This window comes from Equus quagga, chromosome 17, assembly GCF_021613505.1.
Source record: "Equus quagga isolate Etosha38 chromosome 17, UCLA_HA_Equagga_1.0, whole genome shotgun sequence".
Taxonomy (NCBI): domain Eukaryota; kingdom Metazoa; phylum Chordata; class Mammalia; order Perissodactyla; family Equidae; genus Equus; species Equus quagga.
In genome coordinates this window covers 29,882,542-29,906,803 of record NC_060283.1, presented here as the reverse complement: position 1 = coordinate 29,906,803, position 24,262 = coordinate 29,882,542, and the positions used below count along the sequence as shown (strand labels likewise).

The following is a 24,262-nucleotide window of genomic DNA, read 5'->3' as shown; positions in this document are numbered from 1 at the left end:
TATGTTTTGTGTGGGTCTCTGCAAATACTGCCAATATGTTTTGTGTGGGTCTCTGCAAATACTGCCAATATGTTTTGGGTGGGTCTCTGCAAATACTGCCAATATGTTTTGGGTGGGTCTCTGCAAATACTGCCAATATGTTTTATGTGGGTCTCTGTAAATACTGCCAATATGTTGTGTGTGTGTCTCTGCAAATATTGCCAATATGTTTTGTGTGGGTTTCTGTAAATACTGCCAATATGTTTTGTGTGTGTCTCTGTAAATACTGCCAATATGTTGTGTGTGTGTCTCTGTAAATACTGCCAATATGTTGTGTGTGTGTCTCTGCAAATATTGCCAATATGTTTTGTGTGGGTTTCTGTAAATACTGCCAATATGTTTTGTGTGGGTCTCTGCAAATCCTGCCAATATGTTTTATGTGGGTCTCTGTAAATACTGCCAATATGTTGTGTGTGTGTCTCTGCAAATATTGCCAATATGTTTGTGTGTGTGTCTCTCCAAATACTGCCAATATGTTGTGTGTGTGTCTCTGTAAATACTGCCAATATGTTGTGTGTGTGTCTCTGCAAATACTGCCAATTTGTTTGTGTGTGTGTCCCTGCAAATACTGCCAACATGTTTTGTGTGTGTTTCTGCAAATACTGCCAATATGTTTGTGTGTGTGTCTCTGCAAATACTGCCAACATGTTTTGTGTGTGTGGGTCTCTGCAAATACTGCCAGTATGTTGTGTGTGTGGGTCAGTAGCTTTCTTCCTTCCCAGAGCTTTGGATTTATTTTCTTAAGGAAAATTAGGAAATTATATTATTAACCATGCTCATTTGTCCTTGAATTGCCAGCATGAGTTAGGTGGCCAATGCTGTTCAAAATATGGGGACACAGGTGAGTCTGTGTGACTTTGTAAAATGCTGGCTATCAGGACACACACCAGACCTGTGCTTCTGACACTGGGGTGGAGGGGCAGGGGTGAAGTCCCCAGGGTGGACAGAAGGTGCTGGGGTAACTGAGGCCACCTGATAACACCTGTGCGTCTTCAGTAGAAAGGCCAGAGGGGTCCTTTAATCCCCTACCTCCATTCTTGGTTACAGACATCTGTGTCTTCTCAGTGTTACGCAAAGTGCTCTTAAAAAACATTCCCAGCCAAGTCCCTTTCCCATCTCTTCCAACTGGATTGCTGCCCACCAGCCCTTCCTAGATAGAAATTCTGGAGCCAACACTGTTCATTTTCTTGGAGCCTCACTTGAAGCAAGAGTTTGGGGGATGATATTGACTTTTTAAAAATGATAATAAAAGAGTTATTCAGCAGAATGCAAAATCTGCAGACTGCAAGCGTACTTTGGGATACTAGCTTTGCATTACGTCTCCAGACCCTCTGGGGGAGAACTCGAGGCTTCTCCGCTGATCGGGGAGCATGGATGGGAAAGTGACGCTGGATGAACCTGCCAGCTGCAGGGACTCAGTCAGACTTGTGTTCCCATCCTCCACTCTAGGGTTCTGTCAAGTGACCCGGCATTGGGGGGACCCTCCAATGGGAGCTGTGGGATTGTGGGGAGTAGCTGAGCTTGGACTGTGGAGACAGACCACGCTGATTTGAAGTCCTGGCTCTTCAACTTATTAGCTGTGCAATCTGAACAAAGTTTCCTAACCTCTCTGGACTTCAGCTTCCTTCATCTGTAAAATGGGAATAATAATAGTGTCCACCTCTTGGGAAGTTTGCTGTGAAAAGGAAAAGGAAAGATGCACATAAGGAACGAGCCCAGTTCCCTGGGCGACAGTTAAGCTTTGATATCCGTCACCTGTCATTAGCTATTATTTTGAGATTGCATTTGTTCCCAGAGAAATGAGGCCTTGCCCACCAGGGCCTCAGTCTCACTAAGGGACAAGCAGAGCAAAGCCAGCCAGGGCTCGGAGGGGAGGCAGGCGGTCTGGGTCAGAGGTGGCTGGGGTCAGACGGCCTGGCCATGACCAGCAGGAGTCCCCAGCGCAGGGGGTCGGGAGGTTTCTGCCTGGGGCCGTGCAGAAGAGAGCCGGCAGGGGGACTGGGTAGCATGGGCACCACCAACTGTGGCTTTGTCACTGAAAGAAGGACTTTACGAGGAGAATCCAGAAATGATCAATTGCTTCCAGTTTTCCTCTCGGGGCCAGTCGGGCCGCGGCCGATGGTCCTTCATGGCTTTCCTTCCTGGCCTGTGGAATGATTTAGACCAAGAGAAGGAGAAAAAGCTGGAGCAGCGGAAGAAACTGGATAGAGAAAAGACAGGAGGGCCGGCTGGGTGTGGGCAGAGCCGCGGCCCGGGCGCCTGCAGCTGGGAGGGCAGGTGCGCCAATCCCTGAGCAGTGCTGGGGCCACCGCTGCCCGTATGGACAGTTAGGAGGTGGCCCGTGGGAGGCCTCTCCTGGGCGTGACCTGGGGTGTGACTGCTGCTCCAGGGTTCACGCAGCCTCTCAGAGGATTTTTTATTTATCTATTTTGATTTGGACGTTCTTAGACTCTTGGTCTTGCGTCTGCTCTCAAACTTCTATACTCAGCACACGAGTCCAGCTCAGAAAAGCCCGTGTGGGATGCAGCCCCTTGCTCCCAGATCTCCCGGATGCTGACACCCAACATAGGGGGTTTTGCACTTTTTTTGTAAGGTTCTTTCTTCAATTGAAGCCTCCTGTTGTGTAATGACAGCTGACACACTTGTTGACAGTACGTGCCAGTTACCACACTACACCTTTCGTGTTTTCTCAGGTTGTCCTCCACACAATGCCATGCTCACATTGCCCATTTTACAAAATAAATGGAGAAAGTGAGGCACAGACAGTGAAATCCCTTTCTTGAGGTCACACAGCGAGGGAGTGGCAGAGCAAGGAGTGGGTCGTATCGGGGCAGCGTTCCTGCAGCCCCGCTATAATAGCCGCCACGCTGTCCTGTCTTCAGGATCCTTGCTTGGGGTGGGAGCCGGAGCCTGGCTTTCTCAGCTGCCACCCCAGGTCCCTGGGTCCCCTAGAGCTGCCCCAACCTAGAAATCTCTGCTGCAGACAAAGCATAAATAGGCTTCCAAAGCAAAAGGGGCGCTCCTGGGGGCATGGCCAGTGTGGCAGTCAGGGGAGGGTGTGTGGGTGTGCAGAGGCTCAGGCCCCAGTTCCAGAAAGAAGGGGGGGTGGCCAGGATTCTCCGTGACTTGTCAGACGTGGGGCTAGCAGAGCTTGATTGGAGAAATAATCTTTAAAAAATATTGTAAGCTTGTGAAATACATGCAGCCCCCTTCCACACTTCGATACATTTTTCCAGTATTTTTAGCTTTTTATTTTAAAAGAACCAAAGGAGAGGCCAGGGTGAGCTAATGAAATTCGAGAGTAGTTTGCAGTCTGTGGCTGACCCCCAGCCCGCAGGGTGGCCAAGCAGAAGTCCTGCTCCCAGGGCAGGCTGCCCCTCGGCCGTTAGTGCACAGGGGCGCCGGTCAGCTGCCTTCTGCTGGAGCCACTGAGAAAGGTCGTGAGACAGCTGGTTTCCCCAGCTGGGTTGAGTATTCTTCCTAGACATCACTTGTCTAGTGGGCACATCGCTTCTCTCTCTCTTTCCCTCCCTTTGGTCTCAAAGGAGCTAAGTTGACAAAAATTCTGAATTGGAAAGCTTGAGATGGAGACCTGCGTTGCTCTCGTCCAGTATGAAAAATGAAGACAAGAGCAAGCTGTTTTCCCCCAGACTGCAAATCGTGCAGTGTTCCTGGCCACGGCAAGTGCCTACTGTGTGCCAGGCGCTGGGCTAAACGTTGTACGTGTGGAAGCTCCGTCATTCCTCGACTCCAGGAGGCAGACGCTGTGTCGGCGGAGGAAAGCCCATCTCAGAGAAGTTAGAAAAACCTGCCTAAGGTCACAGGGTGGTTAAGTGGCAGAGCCAGCCTCCCAACCTAGACTCGAATAGGAAGCTGCCACTGGGCCAACCCTGAATTCGAGATGCAACTTCTCGTGAGGCAGGAGATGTCTCAGAGCCGGCTGGCCACTGAGCATGCGCACCGTGAGGAGCAGTGCCCAGAGGCAAACCTGGCTGTCCCCCGACACATCCCTCTCTGAGAGGGCTCTGCAGACACAGACCGATGCGTTGCCTTGCTGGGTGAGAAAAAGACAGTCGTCCCACAGGTGGGGCTCTGAGGACAGCAAGGGCCTGAGGCTCACCTGGTGCCCAGGTGCTTGCTCGAGACTTAACTTTTCACGCCTAAGTTTGACCTTCAGGAGGTGAGACACACTCAGCTCCTTCTGAAATCCAGAGGGCCAGATGGCAAGTCAAAAGCTGGCTCCTCTGGGGCCGGCCCAGTGGCGCAGTGGTTAAGTCCGCATGCTCTGCTTCAGTGGCTCCGGGGGGTCACTGGTTGGGATCCTGGGCACGGACCTACGTACCGCTTATCAAACCATAGTGCAGCAGGTATCCCACACATGAATTAGAGAGGAAGATGGGCAGGGATGTTAGCTCAGGGCTAATCTTCCTCAAAAAAAAAAGAAAAAAGCTGGCTCCCCCCTCAGGGACTGTTAGGAAGCTGGACCACTCCTGGAGGATATTGTATTTCATTGGCTTCATGCCTTGGCAGGAATTTCTATTCTGTCAATGAATGGGTGATGGGGGGAAAAGGCTACATCTGAGATATTGCCTGATTCAGGAATCAGAGAAGCTTCTGGAAGGGATCCTAACAATGACCTGGGTCAACCCTTCATTACACTGATGGAAATGCAGAGGCCTCAGACAGGAGAAAGCTGTGTTTGTATATCTAAGACTGTTAGATTTAAGCAACGTTGGCAATCCTAGTGGTGATCGCTTCTGTTAACTCTTCATTTTTTTTATTGTGATAAAATACGCATAACATAAAATTGACTATTTTAACCCTTTTTAAGTGTATAGTCCAGTGGCATTAAGCACATTCACACTGTTTTGCAACCATCACCACCATCCATCTCTGGAACTTTTTCATCTTCTAAAACTGAAACTCATTCTTCATTGTTAAACGCTTGTGTGCCTGCCACGTGCCTGACCATGTCCCAAACACTTCGCACACATGAACTCATTTCACCCTCACAACAGCTCTACGAGGTAGGCATTGTTACTATTTCCATTGTACAGATGAGAAAACTGAGGCATGAGAGGTTAAGATGGCACAGTATCAAAGGTCAAAGCCAGACTGCATTTAGGACACCCGGTGCCAAAGTCTGAGCTGCTGTTCCGACGCCTGGGACACTGTGTGGGACAGGTGGGTGGGGCCATCCCGTCCCTCCACCGCCCGGCAGAACCGACAGGAAGAGGGACCCCAGGATGGCGTGGGTGGAGAGAAGGACCAGGAGCTGGGCCCCACCATCGTGGGACACAAGGGAGGGGACAGGCGGTGAAAGCCTTCATTTTCCTCCTTCAAATTTAGCTTCTTAACCAACTTAAAGGGAGGGGGTCGAGTACATTTCTCAATGTCTTTCTGGAAAATGAAGTGCCTTCTAGGCTTCAAGGAGAATTATAATATGCATGTGGATGACTCAAGTGCAGATGCAGTTCTCTGAACCCTAAGACGAGGGTGAGAGACGTCATGTGTGCATGTATGTGCCTGGGGGATGGGAGTGGGTCCAGGACTGAATGACATCCGCAAGTGCCCCAGTCTGTCTGTGCAGCCCTGGTCTCTGGCAGGAGGCAGGGCCTTGCTTGGGGTAGTGGACAGTTGGCAGCATCCTCGGAGGCTCAGCCTCTCCTGGACGCTGCCTGCATCCTGCCTCCTGCCAGCCTGGGGTGCACTGGGTGAAGGCTCAGGAGGAGTGACAGCTTGACTAGCACTTGCATCGCCACCCCGCGGGGCATGCACCCGCCTTGCAGCAGTTGGCCAGGCCTGCTGTGAGGGGCAGTGGTCCTCAGCCCTCAGAGGGCTGCTGGGGCAAAGCTCAGCAGGCTTCCCTTTGGCATGGGATTTGCACAGGCCCTGTGCTCCCTTCTCACATGAAAGAAACTGGCCCAAGAGAGGAGGAAAGGTGGGGAGGGTGGCCGGGGGGACAGTCAGGAGACTCATGTTTACTAAGCACTTACTCCGTGCCAGGCTATATATTTTACACATTTTGGCACCCTTAATCCTCACGGTAATTCCCATCATTCCTGCTTAAGGGATAAGGAGAGAGACTCTCAGAGAACAATGTGCATCAATACCAGTAAGCACAGCATTACATCATTTGTGAGATGACCACGTAGGACAGCTAAGAAGACAGGTGCTCAAGTCAACTTGCATGAAACTTAACTAACCATGAGACCTTGGGCAAGTCACCACCTTTCTGTGCCTCAGTTTCTTCATCTATAAAATGGGAATAATAATTGTCCATTTCTCATAAAGACGAGATGGACATGTGGCACATAGATTGGCATATAGCGAGTATTCAGCAAATGTTAGCTAAAACCGTGCTGATCGAGCCACCACAGCAGACGAGGCTCTGGACTAAGGATTTCTTCCCATTACATGGTTTAAATATAATAACTCCGAGAGATTGGCGTTATCATCTCCATTTTACTTGTTAGCAAAGTGAGGCTCAGAGAGGTTAGCGGAGTTCCCTCAGACCGGAAAGCTGGGAAGAGGTTGGGGCAAGGATTCCAGTGCTTTCCTCTCTGCCGGGACTGCCCTCCCTATTGTCTGGACCTCCCCTGGTCCTCTGTTGGCATTTTCAGGCCCCCAGCATGGCCTTGTTGTCCGCCCAAGCCCAGCACCACCTCCTGCCCCAGCCCGTCCCAGCTCAGGATGGGCCCCTCCAGACGTACACACCTGTCTGATGCTCAAAGGCAGGATAATACTCTTCACTGCTGAACAGATCAGTCCAGGACATCAGGGGGTCGCAGAAGGATGCATTGGGCAGGAAGGTGCTGTGTGTCACTGAGTCCAACATCATCCTGCAATGGTAGGAGAGGCTGTGAGGAGGTGGGTGACGGCTCCTGGGAGCCACACCATACAGGAGCCCCCAGCAGAGCCACGCTTGCTTGTTAATAATGATGGCAAACACTGACACGCAGTCCCCTACGAGCCAGGCAGCCCTCTCAATGCTTCCCAGGATGACATTATTTAATCCTTGCCGCATCCCGTGAGGTTTGGACGTCTATTCCATTTTATAGATGAGCAAACTAAGGCAGAGGGCTTGAGACAATTGCCCGAGTGACATGGTCAGTAAGTGGCAAAGCTGGGGTTTGAGGATGGAGGGTCTTACTATGCGATATGCCTCTTTCTCTACTGTTTCTATTCACTCACATCCGACCTTAACATCCGACAACGTGCTCCTGAAAATAGGCCAACAATCGCCATAAACGGATATACTACAGACCCTTATCCACAATTCTCCAATCCGACAGCTCTGAAACTCAAAGTATATGTGTGTGTTTGTTGCAAACTTATCTTATTCAAACAAGTCCTGAATTGATGTCATACAGTTTTATATATGTTACATGTATGTTACACACACATAAACTATATATATACAGTTTTGTCACTATAATTGTAATCGTAATTGTTGTACTTGGTGAATGCTCACAGGATGCACTGCAGAAATGTAACATGTTGAGCAGCCCAGCAGAGAGTGTCTGGGGCGAGTACTCTGTGTTCTGCAGTGTGCACACTGTGTAACCTCCCTGAGCCCTGGAGGATTCTGGGGTCTGCAGCACATTTAGCAGCAGGATCTTGGAAAAGAGAGCAGGGACCTGTGGCGACGGTAGCAAACCTCTGGGCTCCGTGCTGAGCACCTTAGTCCTTTCCATTTATGATTCGAGGTCTCCCCAGAACCACCACTCTGGGAAGCTTCTGGCAGTGGCTCCGTTTTACAGACGAGGGAAGGATGCTCAGGCAACACTCCCCCTGGCGGGCAGGGGCTGGAATTTGGGTGACAACTCAGGGCTGTCTGTTTAAAAAGCCCACAACCCTAGTCCCTGCTCTACCCCCGCGCACGTGGCTGAGTGGGAAGCTTGGGAGAAGGTGTCTGGTGGGGCTGGAAAGTAGGCAGAAGAGGATGGGCCCGGGGCCCCCACTGGCAAGCATTCTGGCCCATGCCAGTCTCATCTTTCAAGTTTCTCTTTGCTGCTTCCCACAGTCCCACAATTCTGGAAAAACATCCATGTTTGGCAGAATAGAAAAATCTGTTCACCGCACTTCTCTTTTCCGATTTTCGAAATAGGGCTGATGAGACAGGTTGGTTCCACCCGCATTTTGTACGGGGGATCCAGCAGCTGCAGATCACACGGCTGGTGAGTATTGGCGCACAGGCTAGATGCCGCGTCTGGGGACGTTAAGCTCACGGAGCTTTAAGCTGGTCAGGAGCTTATCGATCATCTAGTCCAGTGTTGCCCAAACTTTGGTCATTTGCCCACCATGATAATTTCTTAACACATTTTAAAATATCAACTCCTTTTTTTGTTTTAACAAACTACACTTATTTAAAAGGAAAACTTTATATCATCACTATAAATGGAAAGTCAGTATTCTTTTAACATACATAAAAATGATGACATAAGCATTTAAATGAAAATTGATCCCCCACGACCCATGTGCATTGGTGGTTAGCAAACTACGACCCACAGACCCAGTCCCGCCCACCGTCTAATTCTGGAATGGCCCGCCTCTAAAAGTGATTTTATATTTAAAATGGTTCCACGGACCACTACAGTAGTCCCCCCTTGCCAGTGGTTTCGCTTTCTGCGGTTTCAATTACCTACGGTCAACTGCAGTTCTTAAATATGAAATGGAAAATTCCAGAAATAAACAATTCATAAGTATCAAATTGCATGCTATGCTGAGTAGTGTGATGAAATCTCACGCCGTCCCACTCCGTCCCACCCAGGACTCAAATCATCCCTGTGTCCAGCATACCCATGCCGTACTGCAGGTACGTACAGGAGAAAACATTGCATATACGGGGTTTGGTGCTATCTGTGGTTCCAGGCATCCTCTGGGGGTCTTGGAACGTGTTCCCTGTGGATAAGGGGGGTCTACTGTGTAAGTAACTACAAAATATCCTTGATTTTGCCGGTAGGTCCACAAATCCTAGAATAGTTACTATCTGGCCCTTTAAGAAACAGTTTGCCCACTCCTGACCCGATTTACCTCCTGCATCACAAGTGGTGTGAGGACCACAGGCTGGAAAGTACTGAGTTGGTCCAGTCTGTCCCCTCATCCTGTCATTTTATGGTTGAGAAAATTAAGGCCCAGGAAATTTGCGTAACTCGCTCAAGGTCACACACAGCGGATGGCAGGGTCACCTTGCAGAGTTAAGTTTCCGACTCTCGGCCCACCTGCTTCCCTTTCTGAAAACACTCACAGGTGCATGAGCCCACAGACACAGACACATGACACATCACATAGGCCCTCGATACTGACAGGGGCAGGGGCTGTGTGATTCCAGAACCAAAGACCACTTCTTCAGGGTGTTTGCAAATCTACCATCATCATCACCATCGTACGTGCTCCTGACATAGACAAACAACCGAGTTCAAAGTCTTACACGGAGGCACCCTTTCTGGGCCATCATCGGTCCCCGGAGCCCACCAGGAAGCCTTCTTCCCGCACCCGGAGAGGGTTAACAGCGGCCGGCAGATTATCAGGCTCATGCATCTCCGGGGAGTGCCATTAGGCAGAGGTCAAGGCTGCCTTGATTTGGGCTCTGATTTTCCCATGGATTGGCTGGTTTTATAACCTGAGCGGGAGGTGGGAGGAGGAGGGATGGGGTGGGAGGTGCTGAGGGAGGGAGGGACCCCTGAAATCCAAGGCCCCTTCTGCTTTCTGGAATTGACCTCAGAAAAGTTCCCCCAAGTGAGGGCTACAGATAAACATGCCCCCTCTCCTCTGGGCCGGAGGCTCAGAAAACTGCAGAAGAGGACGGCAGAGCTCTGCCATGACCTTCACGGGGGATCTGGAGGAAGGGGAGCTCCACTCCACAGGGAGGAAATAGAAGACATTCCCTGGTCATCAACGTCAGTTAGAAATGCGCCAGATAGAAAACTCAACCGCAAGAGTGCACGCTTCTCTACCTACACCTGACATGTCGCTCTCAAAAGTCATTTGGTAAATTGAATTTGATATATAACAATTAGGAACAGTTTTTATCCATAGGATCTTTACCTCCTTGAAGGATGTTTTCCCCACCCCAGCCCATTCACGCGCTCTGCAACCCCTACCGCTGTCCGCAGCACCGGACCTGAGGCCCTTCGGTGATTCCTTCCATGGCAAATTACTTCCATTAGGTTTTCTTAAAGGGCTCTCTCAGGTATACAATATGCTATTTTTCTTTTGTAATTATTTCTTGCTTTTAGGAAAAAAATGTCCTTTATAAAAGCAGCAGCAGATTGTGTATTTTTTGTGCTAGTACAGTAGTATCGTTAACTCTGGGCTCTCCACAAAAGCCCTCGGCCGCTTAGCCAGCATGCTCTAGGTGTGAGAGGGCAGGGACAATGCTGCTTTGTATCCAGTTTCTTAGGCCCTCTAAAGTCCATGCAATAACTGAACATTTTAGCTCTTAAGATTTCTTTCATGTGGGTGGGAAAGAGCAGCTGTTTGGGGCGCCATTTCTCTGCAAGGCCATTGAGGCCCTGTGATATGTCAGCCCGGCCTGAAGTCAGACCACCCATTCCCAACGAGGGTGATCCCAGAGGGAAAAAAATGGTTCTTGGGCATCAGAAAGATCTTAGAAATTATTTTTCATGACCCTTCAAAGGGCCACAGCACATAAATGATACGCAGTATTTTTATGGTATTAACTTTTCATGGGGGAGACAATTAAGAAAAAATGATCTCAAAAGGCTACTTAGTGGGGGTGGCAATGATCAATGGGCTGCAAAGTGCTGGGTTAGACCTAGAGGCAGCAGGACAAGAGGGGATGCGTAGGAGGGGCCCTGGCATGCTGCTCTAGCCACACCTTTTTGTTTTTCAAGGGTCTCCCTGGTTTGTCATCATGGAAAGGGCCCTGGGCTGGGAGTCCTGATTCTGTCTCTTGCACCTCTCCAAGCCTCCATCCTTCATCTATGAAATGGACACAGTCACGAGGTGGCCTGCAGAGGTGCCCCAGCTCTACGATTTTCTGCAGGCACCCGCCCAACTGGGCCGACACATCGAAACGTGGGCACGCACACACATATGCATATACCTTGGCTATACTTGGGTATTGTGGTCAAGCAAGCTCGCCAAATCGCAGTAAATCCAACCACTACAAACAGATTAAACTTGAGCTCTGCAAAGGCCCCGACTTCCTCTGCCCCCTTCCCTCCTGTGCCCACTACTTTCAGCAGTGGGCTCTGGATATTCTTTGCCTGGGCTGGCCAGGCCCCTCCAGCACGGGGGACCCCCTCAGTGCCCATCAACAGACCCAAAGCTGTTGGCATCAGTTTCCCCCAAATGTAGTCACTGTCATAGCTGCCCAGGAAGCAGGAAAGGATCAAACACGACCCACAAAGGCAGAGGAGTCAGGTGGGCTCCCTTCGTCACGGGAGAAAGGCCAGCCGCAGGTCCCTTTGGGGATGAGACAATGATGGCTTGGAAGCTGAGGTCCCCGCTGCCTCTAGGGGCTTCCTCATCCTCCTGAGAGCCGGCTCACTCACCAAGTGTGCACAGGGAGGGTCCGCACAGTCAGAGGGACAGGCCTGTGGGCTTCCTGCCCCGCCTCAAGTCAGAGGCAGCAATCGAAGGTGTGGCGCCCATGGCCTGAGCAGCCTGGCCCCTCTGCTCAGCCTTCCAGAGAGAGGAAGGAGCAAACCACCCAGCCTTGGCCAGTTTGTCAGAGGAGGAAAATTCCTCCCTGACCCTCTCAGAGATCATCAACTTCGCTCTGGGCATGTGACCAAAAGTCCACCCTATTAAGCATCTACACATTGGCTACTCACGCACCCAAACATCGCCAGGCCCAACGAGGCCACAAGGCTGTCAACTATGGAAAGGCAGGCTGGGAAAGGCCTCCCCTGATCCCATGAGCTGGGCAGTCTCCTCGGGAAGGAAAATGTGTTTCCTTCTCCAGAGCCTCAGCGACCCTGCAATGCTCGCCTGTCCCGAGCCCCGTGGGCAAGGCAGGGCCGTTCCCCCTTCCAGCCTCCCTGAGGAGGGTCACATGGAGGAAAGCCCAGTGGGCTATTTCGACACTTGCTGTTGAAGGGCTGAGGGCTGGGTGCTTGAGTGTTTGTTCTTCTGGGAGAAACCAGACCAGCTGTGAGAACTGACTTGCTGACGTCTTGCCAACAAACTCCTCGTTTTTCTGAAGCTTGCTTAGAGAGTTTGCTTGTTCACTTGTCTTTTGTTGTTTTTCTGAAGGTGCAGCTAAGACCCGTAGAAGGTATGCCATACGGTTTACTGTGGGCTCCCACGCAAGGCTCATCAGTTTTGGACAAACTGGGTTCCATTGGGGTTAAATCCTGCCTCTGTGACCCACAAGGCAAGGGATGTGGGACACACTGCTTACTGCCAGCCTGCCGACATTCTCTATTTTGTTTCCTACAAGGAGCAGTAGGCAGAAACCCAGGACCCTCTCTGAGCCAAAGTCTCGAATGGAGATTTTAACACGTGATCCTCAGGGTGTCCTGAGGATTTAACAAAACCGGATAATACACGCAGAGGAACGGGCATGGTACACAAATACATTCTACCACAGAGGAGGAAAAGTCAATCGTCATCAATGTATCTGAAAGGTTGAGACTGCTGAGAAAAGCAGACACCCACACTGACCTCTCCCCCCCCGAGCCCACCTCGCTCAGAAAAGCATTCTGGAGGGAGCGCAGGACGGCAGAGAGCCTTCTCCCCGGGCTTTAGACTAGACTCTAACACGAAGCCCCCTCTCAAGTCACTTGCCCTTCCCAGCCTCCGTTTCCTCATCTGTGCCGTGAAGAGGTCGCATCTAATGACCTCTGCCCTCCTCTGCAGGCTGTGACCTTTGCGCATCCCAGCCGGGCCCGCTTCCACAGGATGGGGGCATGTGCCACCGGCGGCTGCCAGCAGGGGGCGAGTGCATGGACCCCACATGCCGCAGAGCGCACAGGCCTGAGAACACAGTGGAAAACCCTAACCGCCGCTTTTCTGGAAGCATTCTATCCTGAGGGGGTGTGAGGGGGCAAAATGCATTGCTTTTAAGACATTTTGTGCAGACTAATTCCTGAAAAATGCCGCAAACTGTAATAAAGCAGCTCTCTTTTCCGTAAGAGGGCCAGGAGCAGGCCGCTGGGGAAGGAGGAGTTCAGCCAGGGCAGGTGGGCTCTCCTGAATCGGAATATTTTCAGGCGTGGAATCCAGCTCCCCTTCCTGCAGACAGGGCTTTAGGAACCTTTGGGGAGGGTAGAGAATGAGCGCCTGTATGCATTCTCTCTCAGTTCCTCTGGGCTTCAGCAAGCCATCAGGGGAGTGGGGGCGCGGCGGAGGGGCTGGGTGGCTGCGTGGCCTGCGGAGGCGAGAATGTCTCTCATGCGGGCAGCTCAGTCCCAGTCAAACAGCTCCTGGGCGGGAGGCACGGTGACTGATGAAACTGGCAGGAGAGCTGGCGAGCTGCAGCTGGATGGATAGACAGACCGGGACCCCAGCCTGAGCCCTGAGCCCTGACACCCCTTCCAATTCATCTAAAAGAGCAAAGAAAAGGTGCTTACGTGAGGACAGCGGAGAGTAGGTCCAAGGAGGAGGTTCTGTGGCCAGAGAAGGCAGGCGCTGCCAGCACGGTGAACAGTGGAAATAAGGGCACCTGCAGCCCTGTGTATAAGTAACACCTACAGACAGGTCCGTTTGGTTTTTCAGGTTTATGCACAGCCCCTTTGATGACGGTGACATACAGTGTGACACGCTCCTCCGAGGGGGAATGGCTCTCCCATGCAGAAAGTTTACCTTTATCCTGCCTTTGTGCCCAGCTCCCCCCACCCCACCCCCACCCCCGCCCGGGGACTCGGTAAACAAGCCGAGAATTCCTGCGTCCCGGAGCTCTGCGGGATCTGGGTTTGCTGGGAATGCTGGTTTCTGCAGGCTGGAGGGCAGCTCCGAGAGCCAGCCCAGGCGCCCGTCCTGCAGGCTCCCTCCTGGGCTGCACTTTTATGCATCACGTCATCCTCCCTTTTTCCTGTGTGGAGGGAGGAAGGGCAGGATGGAGCAGGATGGGGCATCGAGGCTTTGCAGCTCTATTGATGGCTGTGGGTTCAAATCCCAGGTCCGTCATTTTCTAGCTGTGCCACCATAAATAGCTTGATTAGCGCATCTGAGCTTTATCACCCAACGCAAATAACAGTGCCTCTCCACTGGGCTGCTGCGAGGGGCACGTGAAGGAACCCCGGGGCAGAGCAGAGTAAGCCCTGCATTAGCTACTGCGGTCGTAGCATTTCCTTGACGGAGCACGTTACTCAGAAATCCCCTTCTCGACCATTCCCCCTGACGTTGTGCCCTCGACCAGGGGAAGGAAACAGCCCGCTCGTAGACCCATTGTTGGGCCTTTCTTCTACTTTTTCCCTCAAAGCACCAACAGGCAGTGGACACATTAACTTCAGCAACTTGTAACATCTCTGAAAGGAATGGTCAGGTGGTGGCTTTCGCCCTGTCCCCTCCCCCTGCAGATGGAGAAGCGACCCGATTTAGTGGCTCAGTCACAGCTACTGGGCGGGTATGCCCACTCTCAGGTGTCTCTGGGAAAACGACCCGCTCGGTAGGACTTCCCCATGCAAGCAGGCACCCTGCCGGGTGGAGGCCAGCCTCCGGGGGCCTTGGGGCCACGGGACAGCCACCAGAACCTGTGTCTTTCCGCACGTGTGTCCTGCTCTCGGGCAGCCAAGAAGTGTGGGTAAACTGCAGACGCCAAGCTTGAGAGTGAGAGCAGGGACTGGTTTGTTAGCTTTTCTTGGGAACGCTGGGCACGGGTACAAACACACAACTACAAACACAGTCTGGAGAAACAAAAGCCCGTTCATTAGAGAACTCAGGGTGTCATTGTGGAAAAATGGTTGAAGGCGGAGAGGGGACCACACAGGCCACTGACTTGCTGTGTAACCTCAGGCAAGTCAGGTAGCTTCTCTGGGCTTCGTTTTCCCCAGTGGTAAAGGAGGAGGTCGGCTGAGAACAGTGATGTTCAAACTGTGCTCCGAGGAACCCCAGGGGTTCCCAGATCCCTTGTAAGGGCTGTTGCGGGTGAGAGGACAGGAGCCGAGGGGTCAGGCTCTGGGCCTCTCCTCCCTGGTTCGGTAAGAGCATCTCAGCTTTTACACACAGGTTCAGGGTAAGATTTCATCTGAACAAAAGAATCTGCATTTAAAAAGAGCCTGCAAAGACCTGGATTAGATGGGCTTTGCGTCTCCTTGAAGCTCTAAAACTCTGTGATTTGCCTCTTCCTCCTCGCTGCCCGGGGGACCGGCTTGTCCCCTCCAGCCCCCACTGTTGCCACTTGCCCACCTCGTCGCTGGTCTCTGAAGTGCTTCTCCTGTCTGTGTCTGCCCACATGCGCTCTCAGTGGATGGGTCTTCATGGAAAACAGATTCCTCTGCTGTCGTTTTTAGACAAGACTCTGGGAGAAACCATATTTTTTAGGCTGTCTTGGCTCAACTATTTCAGAGTGAAACGTCTTCTGGCAGTGGGTGTGTATGACGGCAAAATGTTTGTCTCATGGTCCTGAATGTATAATACGGCATCTCTGAGCGCCCATGTGGGAGGTTGCAGGCTCCTGGACCAGCAGATAAAAGGGGCCGGCCCCGTGGCAGAGTGGTCAAGTTTGTGCGCTCCATTTCGGGTGGCCCAGGCTTTCGCTGGTTCAGATCCTGGGTGCGGACATAGCATCGCTTATCAGGCCGTGTTGAGGTGGCGTTCCACATGCCACAACTAGAAGGACCCACAACTGAAATATACAACTGTGTACTGGAAGGATTTGGGGAGAAAAAGCAGAAAAAAAAAAAGGTAAAACCAAAATAAAAGAGGAATTTGACGCTAATTAAGTCTCATTACCACAGTGAACCTAAATTTGATTGGAGTGGAGATCTTGAGTGATATCAAACCCTAAGCTTATAAAAACTGTACTATCAACGCCAGCTGAACACAAGAGCGGGGGGCTGGGGGTGGGGAAGGGGGGCCAGAAGAAAGGATGGAGCATTTTAGAATTTTCAGCCTGTCCTCCTCCTGGTGTCTCAGCCACACAGTGACAACAGGTGACACAAATTAGGTCACACTAGTTACAAAAGCAATGTGGTGAGTAAGCCCAGACTCCAGAGGGAGGCGTCTCAGGTTTGCATCCCTGTTCTGCCCCTCGCCGGCGGGGGGCCTGGGAGGCGCGTTTAGCATCCTCACATCTTCTGTAAAGTGGGGACAAGAACGCCGTCTCTTACGGGTCTCTGGATGAGTTAATGAGCTGCGCCCTGGTGAGAGCGAGGGCTCCGCCATCTGGCGCGGCCTGTTCCGTTGGCGACAGTGGCGACACTGTGTGGTGCTCATGCCCGGGCTGCCCTCGCGAGCCCGAGGAGGCCTCAGCAGAGTCGATCACAAACGCGCTCGGATCCGAGAAAAGGAAACTGAGAGACAACCAACCACGAACAGCCAGCTAGGCTTTCCCAACTGAGGCGCTGCTGAAGCTGGAGGCAGCCAGTGGAGTTCCTCGCTTGGCTCCTGTCTGCTCTGTAAAAACCTTTCCCCCAGCCCTAACCACCTCCAGTGTGGCGATACCCATTGGGATCGATGTTTGCTCAAAGAAACACTTGAAAACATTCATGTGCCTCAGCGTATCTTTTAATACCTTCATTACATTAAATTCTCACTCTCTTTGATGAGGAGGTTACCTATTATCTCCATTTTACAGATAAAGGAACTGAGGCACAGAGAGGTTAAGGAACATGCCCATGGTCACACAGCTAACAAGTGGTAAAGTATTTTAGTCCAGGCTGCCTGCCTCCAGAGCCCGTGCTCTTCACCACCATGCTAACTCATCTCTGGATGCTCCTGGGGTGGTTGTGTGGGACAGGGAGGAGGGAGTCACACATGGGTAGACCATCTACCATGTGCAAGCATTGGCTCTCTCGCTTGTCTCATCTTGGTTATTTTTCACAACAACCCTGGGAAGTAGTTATCATTGTCTTCTTTTTAGCACAAAGAAACAGAGGTGCCAGGCTTGCTGGGCCAGCTGGGCAGTGGCCAAGCCTGGGTTGAACTCGAGGCTGCCTAGTGTTCAAACCACACGATAGACACAGGAGCTCAAGCTGGCTCTCTCCTCTTGCTCTGGCCTCAGCACTGGCCTCAGACGGGACCTTTCCCTCTCTGTGGGTTCAACATCCCTGGTTCTCTTGGTGTCGCAGCCACAGTTGTTTCTCAGTGTCAGTGCAGAGTGGAAATTCTGACCTCGCTGACTCCCTGGTGCCTAGTGTGGTTCTTGGGACAAAGAAGACACTCCATAAACACTTGGATCACGGCAGGGAATTGAAAGACAAGTCAGCTGATCGAAGGCCAGAGGCTCCTCCCCAGCTGTTTTTGCCACATATAATGAGTTCCATGCTGATCCTTGAACCTGTCCCCTTTGACCGAGGCCAACATTTCCATGGTTGCTTCCCTTCTCCTTCAGTCTGCCACCCTCACTACCACCCCAACAGGCAGCACAGGCTGCAAACCAAAGTGAGTCAAAAAATGCGTTTAGGTAAATTCAGAGATGATGCCATGGGCAGGAGAGATCTGCAGGGTGATGGTGAAATATATGAGGTTTGTCTTAGGATTCCTGTCTCCATTATCCTGATACTATTTCTAGAAAAGAGTCTGTTAGAGAAATTACGTTTTTCTATGCTCTTTTGGCTCAAATATTTAAGACGGAAAAGTTTTCTGTCAGTGGGGATGTGTGACAACAGGCTCCTGCCCCCTGCCACATGGAAGACATTACCTGAGGCATCAACTTTGTGGGGCCTCAGCCCCCTCATGCAGAAGTGCACCCTGCAGCCCTGGCACGGAGCGCGTTCCCACTGACGGCGACTGTGGCGGTCTGCACAGAGAAGGCAGGTGTCCACTGAGACGGCCGGCCTCTGAGCACCACCGTACCATGCATGGGAGTTCAGATACTGTTGCCCTTCTGCAAGGAATAGTCATAATCACTGCCGTTTATCCGGCCTTTACGAGGTGCCAGGAACTGTCTAGGCATGCTACAGGTATTAAATCATTTAATCTTTACATCGTTCCTCCGAGGTAGGTATCTAAACTATACTAATGAGAAAACAGGCCTGGAGAGTTTAAGTGGCTTACTCAACACCACACAGCTCATAGAACAAAAAGCATGATGAGAGCTAGGCAGCTGGCACCAGAGTCCACACGCTTCGCCATTCTGCTATCATCTGGTACCTCTGGAGGAGGCAGAATCTAAGGTGAAGAGAGACCAGTTTTCTTAGGCATCCCAGATGGCTGGTGGAATCCTTGAGAGCAAGGACAAGGACCATATTGTCCCCTAAAACACTCAGGGTGGACGTCAGCACAGTTAGTGTTCAAGCGGTTTCTGTTTACTTCTTCTTCAGGTGTCTTTCCCAGCCTTCTGTACTGAACTCACCCTTTGGCTTCACGCTGTCCATCCTCCTGACCGGGAGCCCCAACTCAGTCCATAGCAACAGTGAGGTAGCTCCCCTGACAATCCCCCTTGACTATGAGCCTCGAGGAAGCAACGGATCTTTGTGTGATTTCCAACACAGAAGACAGCGTGGAGGGTAAACAATGGCAAAGTCAACGGTTGGCAGAAACATAATGAAAATGAGGATAACAATACTGATTTTGTCAATATAAGATTGAATTATGATAATGTTTATGAAACAGCTGACACAACTGCCTGGCTATATTTCTAGTCTCCCTTCTTCCCATAAAGATACTGGACGTCGACCGAACCAAAGGCTCCACGCTTTGGGTCAGCTTGAATGAGGCTGAGGAAGGATGCCAGGGGAAATCTGCGACTGGATCCATGCAGATCCATCCTCATCAACCAACCAAGTCTCATTCCTAAGATGCTGTGGTCATAATATGTATCACTGATTTATATAATTACTTTGGAGAGAAGACACTATGTTAAATGTGCAGATGGATTATAAAGCTTATCTGGATTTCAGAAATGTTAAAATGTGAATTTGGTAAATATAGTAATTAAGAAAACATATGTATATAACAGGCCAGTACTGTCAGGAACATAAAAAAGAGTAAGACCTGGTTGTGACCTTCAAGTAGTAGACACCACAACACAGAATTCAAGAGCAAACAGCTAAAGGTAGTATACGATCCTAAGCCAAATTTCGAGCTAGTGGCTGCAGGACTTCAGCGGTAGGGAGGTCAGTAAGAGCTGGAACAGCCAGAAAAAGCATCCTGTGGGATGTGACATTTGAACTGGGCCATGAAAAACTGGAATGTGTCCCACAGCAACTGTGGGAGCAGGGGCCATTATTATCCCCATTTTACAGAAGGGGAAACTGAGGCTCAAAGAGCTTCAGTAATTTGCCCAAGGTCACACAGCTAATAAGTAGCAGAGCCAGGGTTCGATGTGAGGATTGTCTGACTCAAAGCCCTGGGATGACCAGGAGAGGCTCTTTCAAACCAGAGGCCCCTGGAGGGGGACAGGAGTGCGAATGCGTGTGGGACAGCCCAAGGCTTATGTGAAGGCTGGCTCAAGTCTTACATCTGTCCCCACACCGCAGCCCTGGAGTCTGACTCGTGGTGTCCAGGGTACCAGCCCCCGTGGGCACATGGACGGGGACCGTGAGGCCGAGGAGGCCCGGGACCCTGTCTGCTCTGCAGGGGCACATCTGTGCAGGGCAGCAAGGTGAGACATGGTCAAAACCCTCGATTTTCCTCTTACTCCTTGCTCATGTATTTTTCCGGGATCATATTGCTATTTCTTACAGAGGTTGTTGCTGGGTTTTTCTCTTCCACCAATTCTGAAATAATCTTGTTTTCTTTGCCATTGTTTCCTTGTATTCTTTTACTATCTCTCACAATTTAATTTGCCACTAAAAAGTACAGAGGTCTGAATTACATACTCAAATGTCCTGAGTTTGGTTGTGTTCAGGAATTAATTCAGAGAAACAGTCTCAGTTGTAAACACAGAATTAGCATAAGGATTTATACATTGTGCTTCGTACAAAACTCCAGTCTATCGCTATTATGAAGCTTTCTGATTTATCACTATTGCAGAGTTTTCCATCATATCCTAACTGAAACCCAACGATTCCTGGGACTTACAGATGTAAGGAGGGAGCTCTCAAATTGGAGAGGCTGCCCAGCCTCACCAAGCGATCACATCAACATGGACCCATCTGTGAACTTGCAAACCTGAGAAGGTTCGGATCAGGAACACATCCCTCCCCACAGTGCGCGTCCAGGGCCAACGTTGTGGGACACTGTCTGTGAGCTATTGGAGTTGAGAGAAGGCAAGTGTCTTCTTCAGTTCTGGACATTACTCTTGCCTGCATTTCTTTTTATGAAATGATTTTTTTTTATGAGGAAGAGTGGCCCTGAGCTAACATCTGTGCCAATCTTCCTCTATTTCGTATGTGGTATGCCTCCACAGCATGGCTGATAGTAGTGTAGGTCTGTGCTTGGGATCCGAACCTGTGACCCCGGGCTGTTGAAGTGGAGTGCACTGAACTTAAGCACTACGCCCTGGGGCTGGCTCCAGGATTCACTTTTATTTTGAATCAACAGCAATCCTTCTGGCTCCAAAGAGCCAGTGAGCTATGGGACACGGCTGGACGTTTTCAGGTGGTGCAATAACCACAGAGATAACACGGTGCTGCTGAGAGCAAAAGCCAGGCGAGAAGGTGCCTGAGGAAAAGCCAGGACTGGAAAGAGCACCAGGCTCCGAGGCTGAGGGATGTGTGTTTGGAGCTCAGTGCTCCCGCGTGGGAGCCAGGTGCTTATCTCCTGGAGCCTCAGCTTCCTTGTCTCAAAGCCTGGGTAAATAAATAGTTACTTCATTGAGTTCTGGTGAGGATTGAATGAGACAATATAATTTAAGAAGTGCTTAGCACAATGCCTGGCACATATTAACACTCAGTAAGCGATGGCTATGCCACTGCTACTACTAACTACTATCATTATTAAACAACTTATCTAAGCCTTAGTCTTCTAACCAGCGAAATGAGGATAATAATAGCTACTAACTAGGTTAATTGAAATAATACAGTGTGTGCATCTGGCACGGAGAAGAAATCCATCCATCGCTTGTTGTTTTCAGCCTCTTGTCTGGTGTCCAGCAAAAGTCTATCAGCCTCGGGGGTTAGGAGAAGGCCATTCTATATGGCCAATGGTCCTTAATTATCTTAAACAGAGCAATACTTTTATAAGATGTGTATTCCCTCACTCAAACTTTTTTTCCGAGCACCGCTGTGCCCTTCTGGGAGCAAACAAACTCCAGGAATCCCAATAGCGCACTTCACAGAGTGCCCAGCAGATCTGCCACGCGGCCGCGAAGGTCCCAGCTAGCCCGCTTCACACCTTTCCACCCACGCGCTCTGTGCAGAGCTTGCACGAGTTCACCTTTCCGCGTTCCCGGGGGAGAGGGATACCAGCTGCCTCCCGGGGAAGGGCTCCGCGTTCGGGTTGTATCCTCCCCGGGATACAGCTTTGGGCACAGCTCCGGCAGCACCTCTGCGTTAAGGCAGAGAGCAGACTCTGCACAAGGCCTTCTGAGGGAGCAGATATTCAACTGGGGTCAAGTGTTCCAGCTAAAGCAGTGACAAGTTGCACAATCGGCTGGCAGACATGGCTGTGCCGAGAGAGGGCCAGTCCAGGGGCGTAATGTTGCGAGCAGATGGGGGGAGGGCAGAGATGGCCAGGCTGGCACTGTTCCTGTCCTATGGTCTCTGGGCAGTTGCTCCCCCATTGTTGTAGGGGGAACCTAGCCTCGGAGTGTCACCTGACACCCATCTGATCACTGATGTTTAACCGTTTTAAATCAGAACTGAAGACTTTATGGGGACAGTTAGTGGCTGGGCCCCACAGAGTTCATTTCTCCTGTCCAGAGCTTAGTGGACTTGACTTCAGATCAGGCCAAACGACATTCAGGAGGATGGCTACTCTTTTCAGATCCCTTGCCGCTGACAAAGTGGTTTAAGGTCATGGACATTTAAGACAAGCCAACACAGGTGTTGAAAATTTGGCTGAAAATTTGGCTGACAATTAGTGGGTAAAGAGGGCACCTGCAGGTGAAATCTGTAATTAGGAACTCTCTAGGCTCCAGCTAAGTACAAATAGTGAAAAGTCTATTTTTACAGGAAAGAGTTATGACAAATTCACAGTATAGCAGAGAAACAGGAGCAATTTCAAGTCCAGTTGTGTAAACCTGAGCAAACACACACACACTGGCCATCAGTGCCACCGCATGTCCTCACATCCCTCGTGGACAAGCCCACGTGACACCTAGACACAACCTCCCTCTTATACCCACCATGCTCTCCCCGAGACGCCCTGCCCTCCCCACAGACCAACCGCACACAGCACAGACTCTCCCCACGCCATGCACCCATTATACACACAGCCATCTGATAAACACAGTCTCCTTAGGAAGCTGATTAGTAAAACTATTTTATCTATAATTACACTTGACTGATAATAATGTCCTCCGAGCCTGCATGGTTAGATTGGCTCAGATTGAAACATCCAGATTAGGCCTGAACTCGCTTTGAACTCTGGCCGCACTGCTGGTCTCTCCAGCTCAGAGATTACAAGTGGCTTTAGCTGGATTCGCCCCACGGAACCAGAGGGTAAGCAGAATTCCAGCTCTCCTTGGTTCTCTTTTCTCTGCAGTGCTGTACAGATGCTATCTCGGAAAACACATGGCCCAAAGTAGGAGGAAGGCCCAAATCAAACCACTCCTCCACCCACGCTTGCAAAGCACAGTGGGTCCACTTTCAAACCCACGTCACACTCAGCCTCCAGGAAGACAGATGTGTTGCTGTCTTCAAGCCTGACACTTGAAAATAAGCAGTTTAATTCCTGGATCTTGGGCTCTTGGAGACAGGCTCCAGTGAGCCATAATTAACTCTAGAGTCTTCACAGTGCCCTGCAAATAGTAAAATAGCTGATTCTCTATGATGTAACGCTGGATGGAGGCAGCGAGGAGCCTTTTAGGCTAATTACATGTTGGAATGAGGTTAACAACATGCCACAGATTGTTTGCGCGGCTCCTCTGACATCGACAGACAGGTCACTTGGTAACACGCTGGGTAAAGACAGCAATGGCTTCTCGAGAAGGCAGGGGCTGGAGATTGAGCTAGCCGGGCCCCTGCTGTCATCCCCTAATCCAGTCCGGGCCCTAGGACCAGCTCCCTCACCTCCAGGAATTAAAAGATCTTGAGTTTAAACAGGCATTCGATGCCACAGGCCTGGAGATGTGGACTGGCATCTGTGTGGTCTCAGCTCTCTCTTGAGTTTTATAGCAGCTGAATTCAGCCAAGGATGAAAGCAGAAGCCTGCTCTCTAAGGGGATGCTTTCAGGCTGAGCAAAAGGCACAAATAAGCAGGTTGTGCAGAAATAAGGGACAGCCGGATCACAGGAAAACGTTCCATACACAGAACGAGTTCTCACACCCGCCAACCCAGTGGGCTTAAGGCTACGATGATTCCGGTCCGCACATGAGCACACGGGTGTTTCAGAATCGCACGGGGAGATCCAACAGCGCTCCTCTGCCCTCCCTCTGCTCAGGGCCGGGCGTGACTTTAGTCACCTGCAGAGCCGTCCCAAGGGCCTCCAGCCCAGACTCGAGGCGCCATGTGCTGCTCTGCGGGCTCCCCAGTGTTCCCCATCTGGAGGAAACTGGGCCAAGTGGATCTCACAGACAGACCGGAGGGGAGAGGCAGCTGGGGAAGACCACCGTGCTCCCCGAGGAGGCTGGCGGCTGGCTCAGTGTGTGTCTGGGACCTCACACGTCCTGGGCACCGGAGAGAAGGCACCCCTGCCCCGCTCTGGGAGGCCGGGGCCAGCTCTGTGCCCCGGATGCCAGCCTTTGCTCCCCGGCACGCGCAGACTCGCAGCACCCACCTCAGCTCGCCCGGCCGGCCAGGCTGGGCTGGGCTCGGGTCCTCCGACGTGCTCATCACCCTGCCCAGAGAAGGCCCGGGCAGGCCGGGCCCCTGCTTGTCGGCGAGGCCGCCGCATGGCTGCCTCCGGGCCGGCGCGGCCTCCTCCTGCGGGCCCGCCAGCCCCGCGCGGCTGCCCGGCTGCTGCAGGGGCCCGGGCTGGCCGCCGGCAGGGCCTTGCCCACCTCCGTGATGCCCGGGGGGCAGCCTCAGGTTCGGTGAGTCTCCTGTCTTGCCAGGGGCGAAGCAGAAGAGACGGAGAGAGCCGGGAGGGCCACCTGCTTGC

At 51.4% G+C, this 24,262-nt stretch overlaps 1 protein-coding gene across 3 annotated transcripts in view; it reads right to left on the bottom strand.

The window, feature by feature from the left end:
* Positions 1–24,039, bottom strand: part of ELF5 (E74 like ETS transcription factor 5) — a 41,091-nt gene extending 17,052 nt beyond the window's left edge. For 2 of the 3 annotated variants that reach the window (XM_046643072.1, XM_046643073.1), the window contains exons 1-2: positions 23,939–24,039; positions 6,757–6,881 (exon numbers count right to left, since the gene is read on the bottom strand). In XM_046643072.1, coding sequence (XP_046499028.1) covers positions 6,757–6,881; positions 23,939–23,994 — 181 coding nt within the window. In that variant the 5' untranslated portion in view covers positions 23,995–24,039. Of the gene's footprint in view, positions 1–6,756; positions 6,882–13,583; positions 13,814–23,938 lie in introns of those variants that run through there. The other variant, XM_046643074.1, reaches the window with a different exon arrangement.
* Between the last annotated feature and the right edge of the window lie 223 nt (positions 24,040–24,262).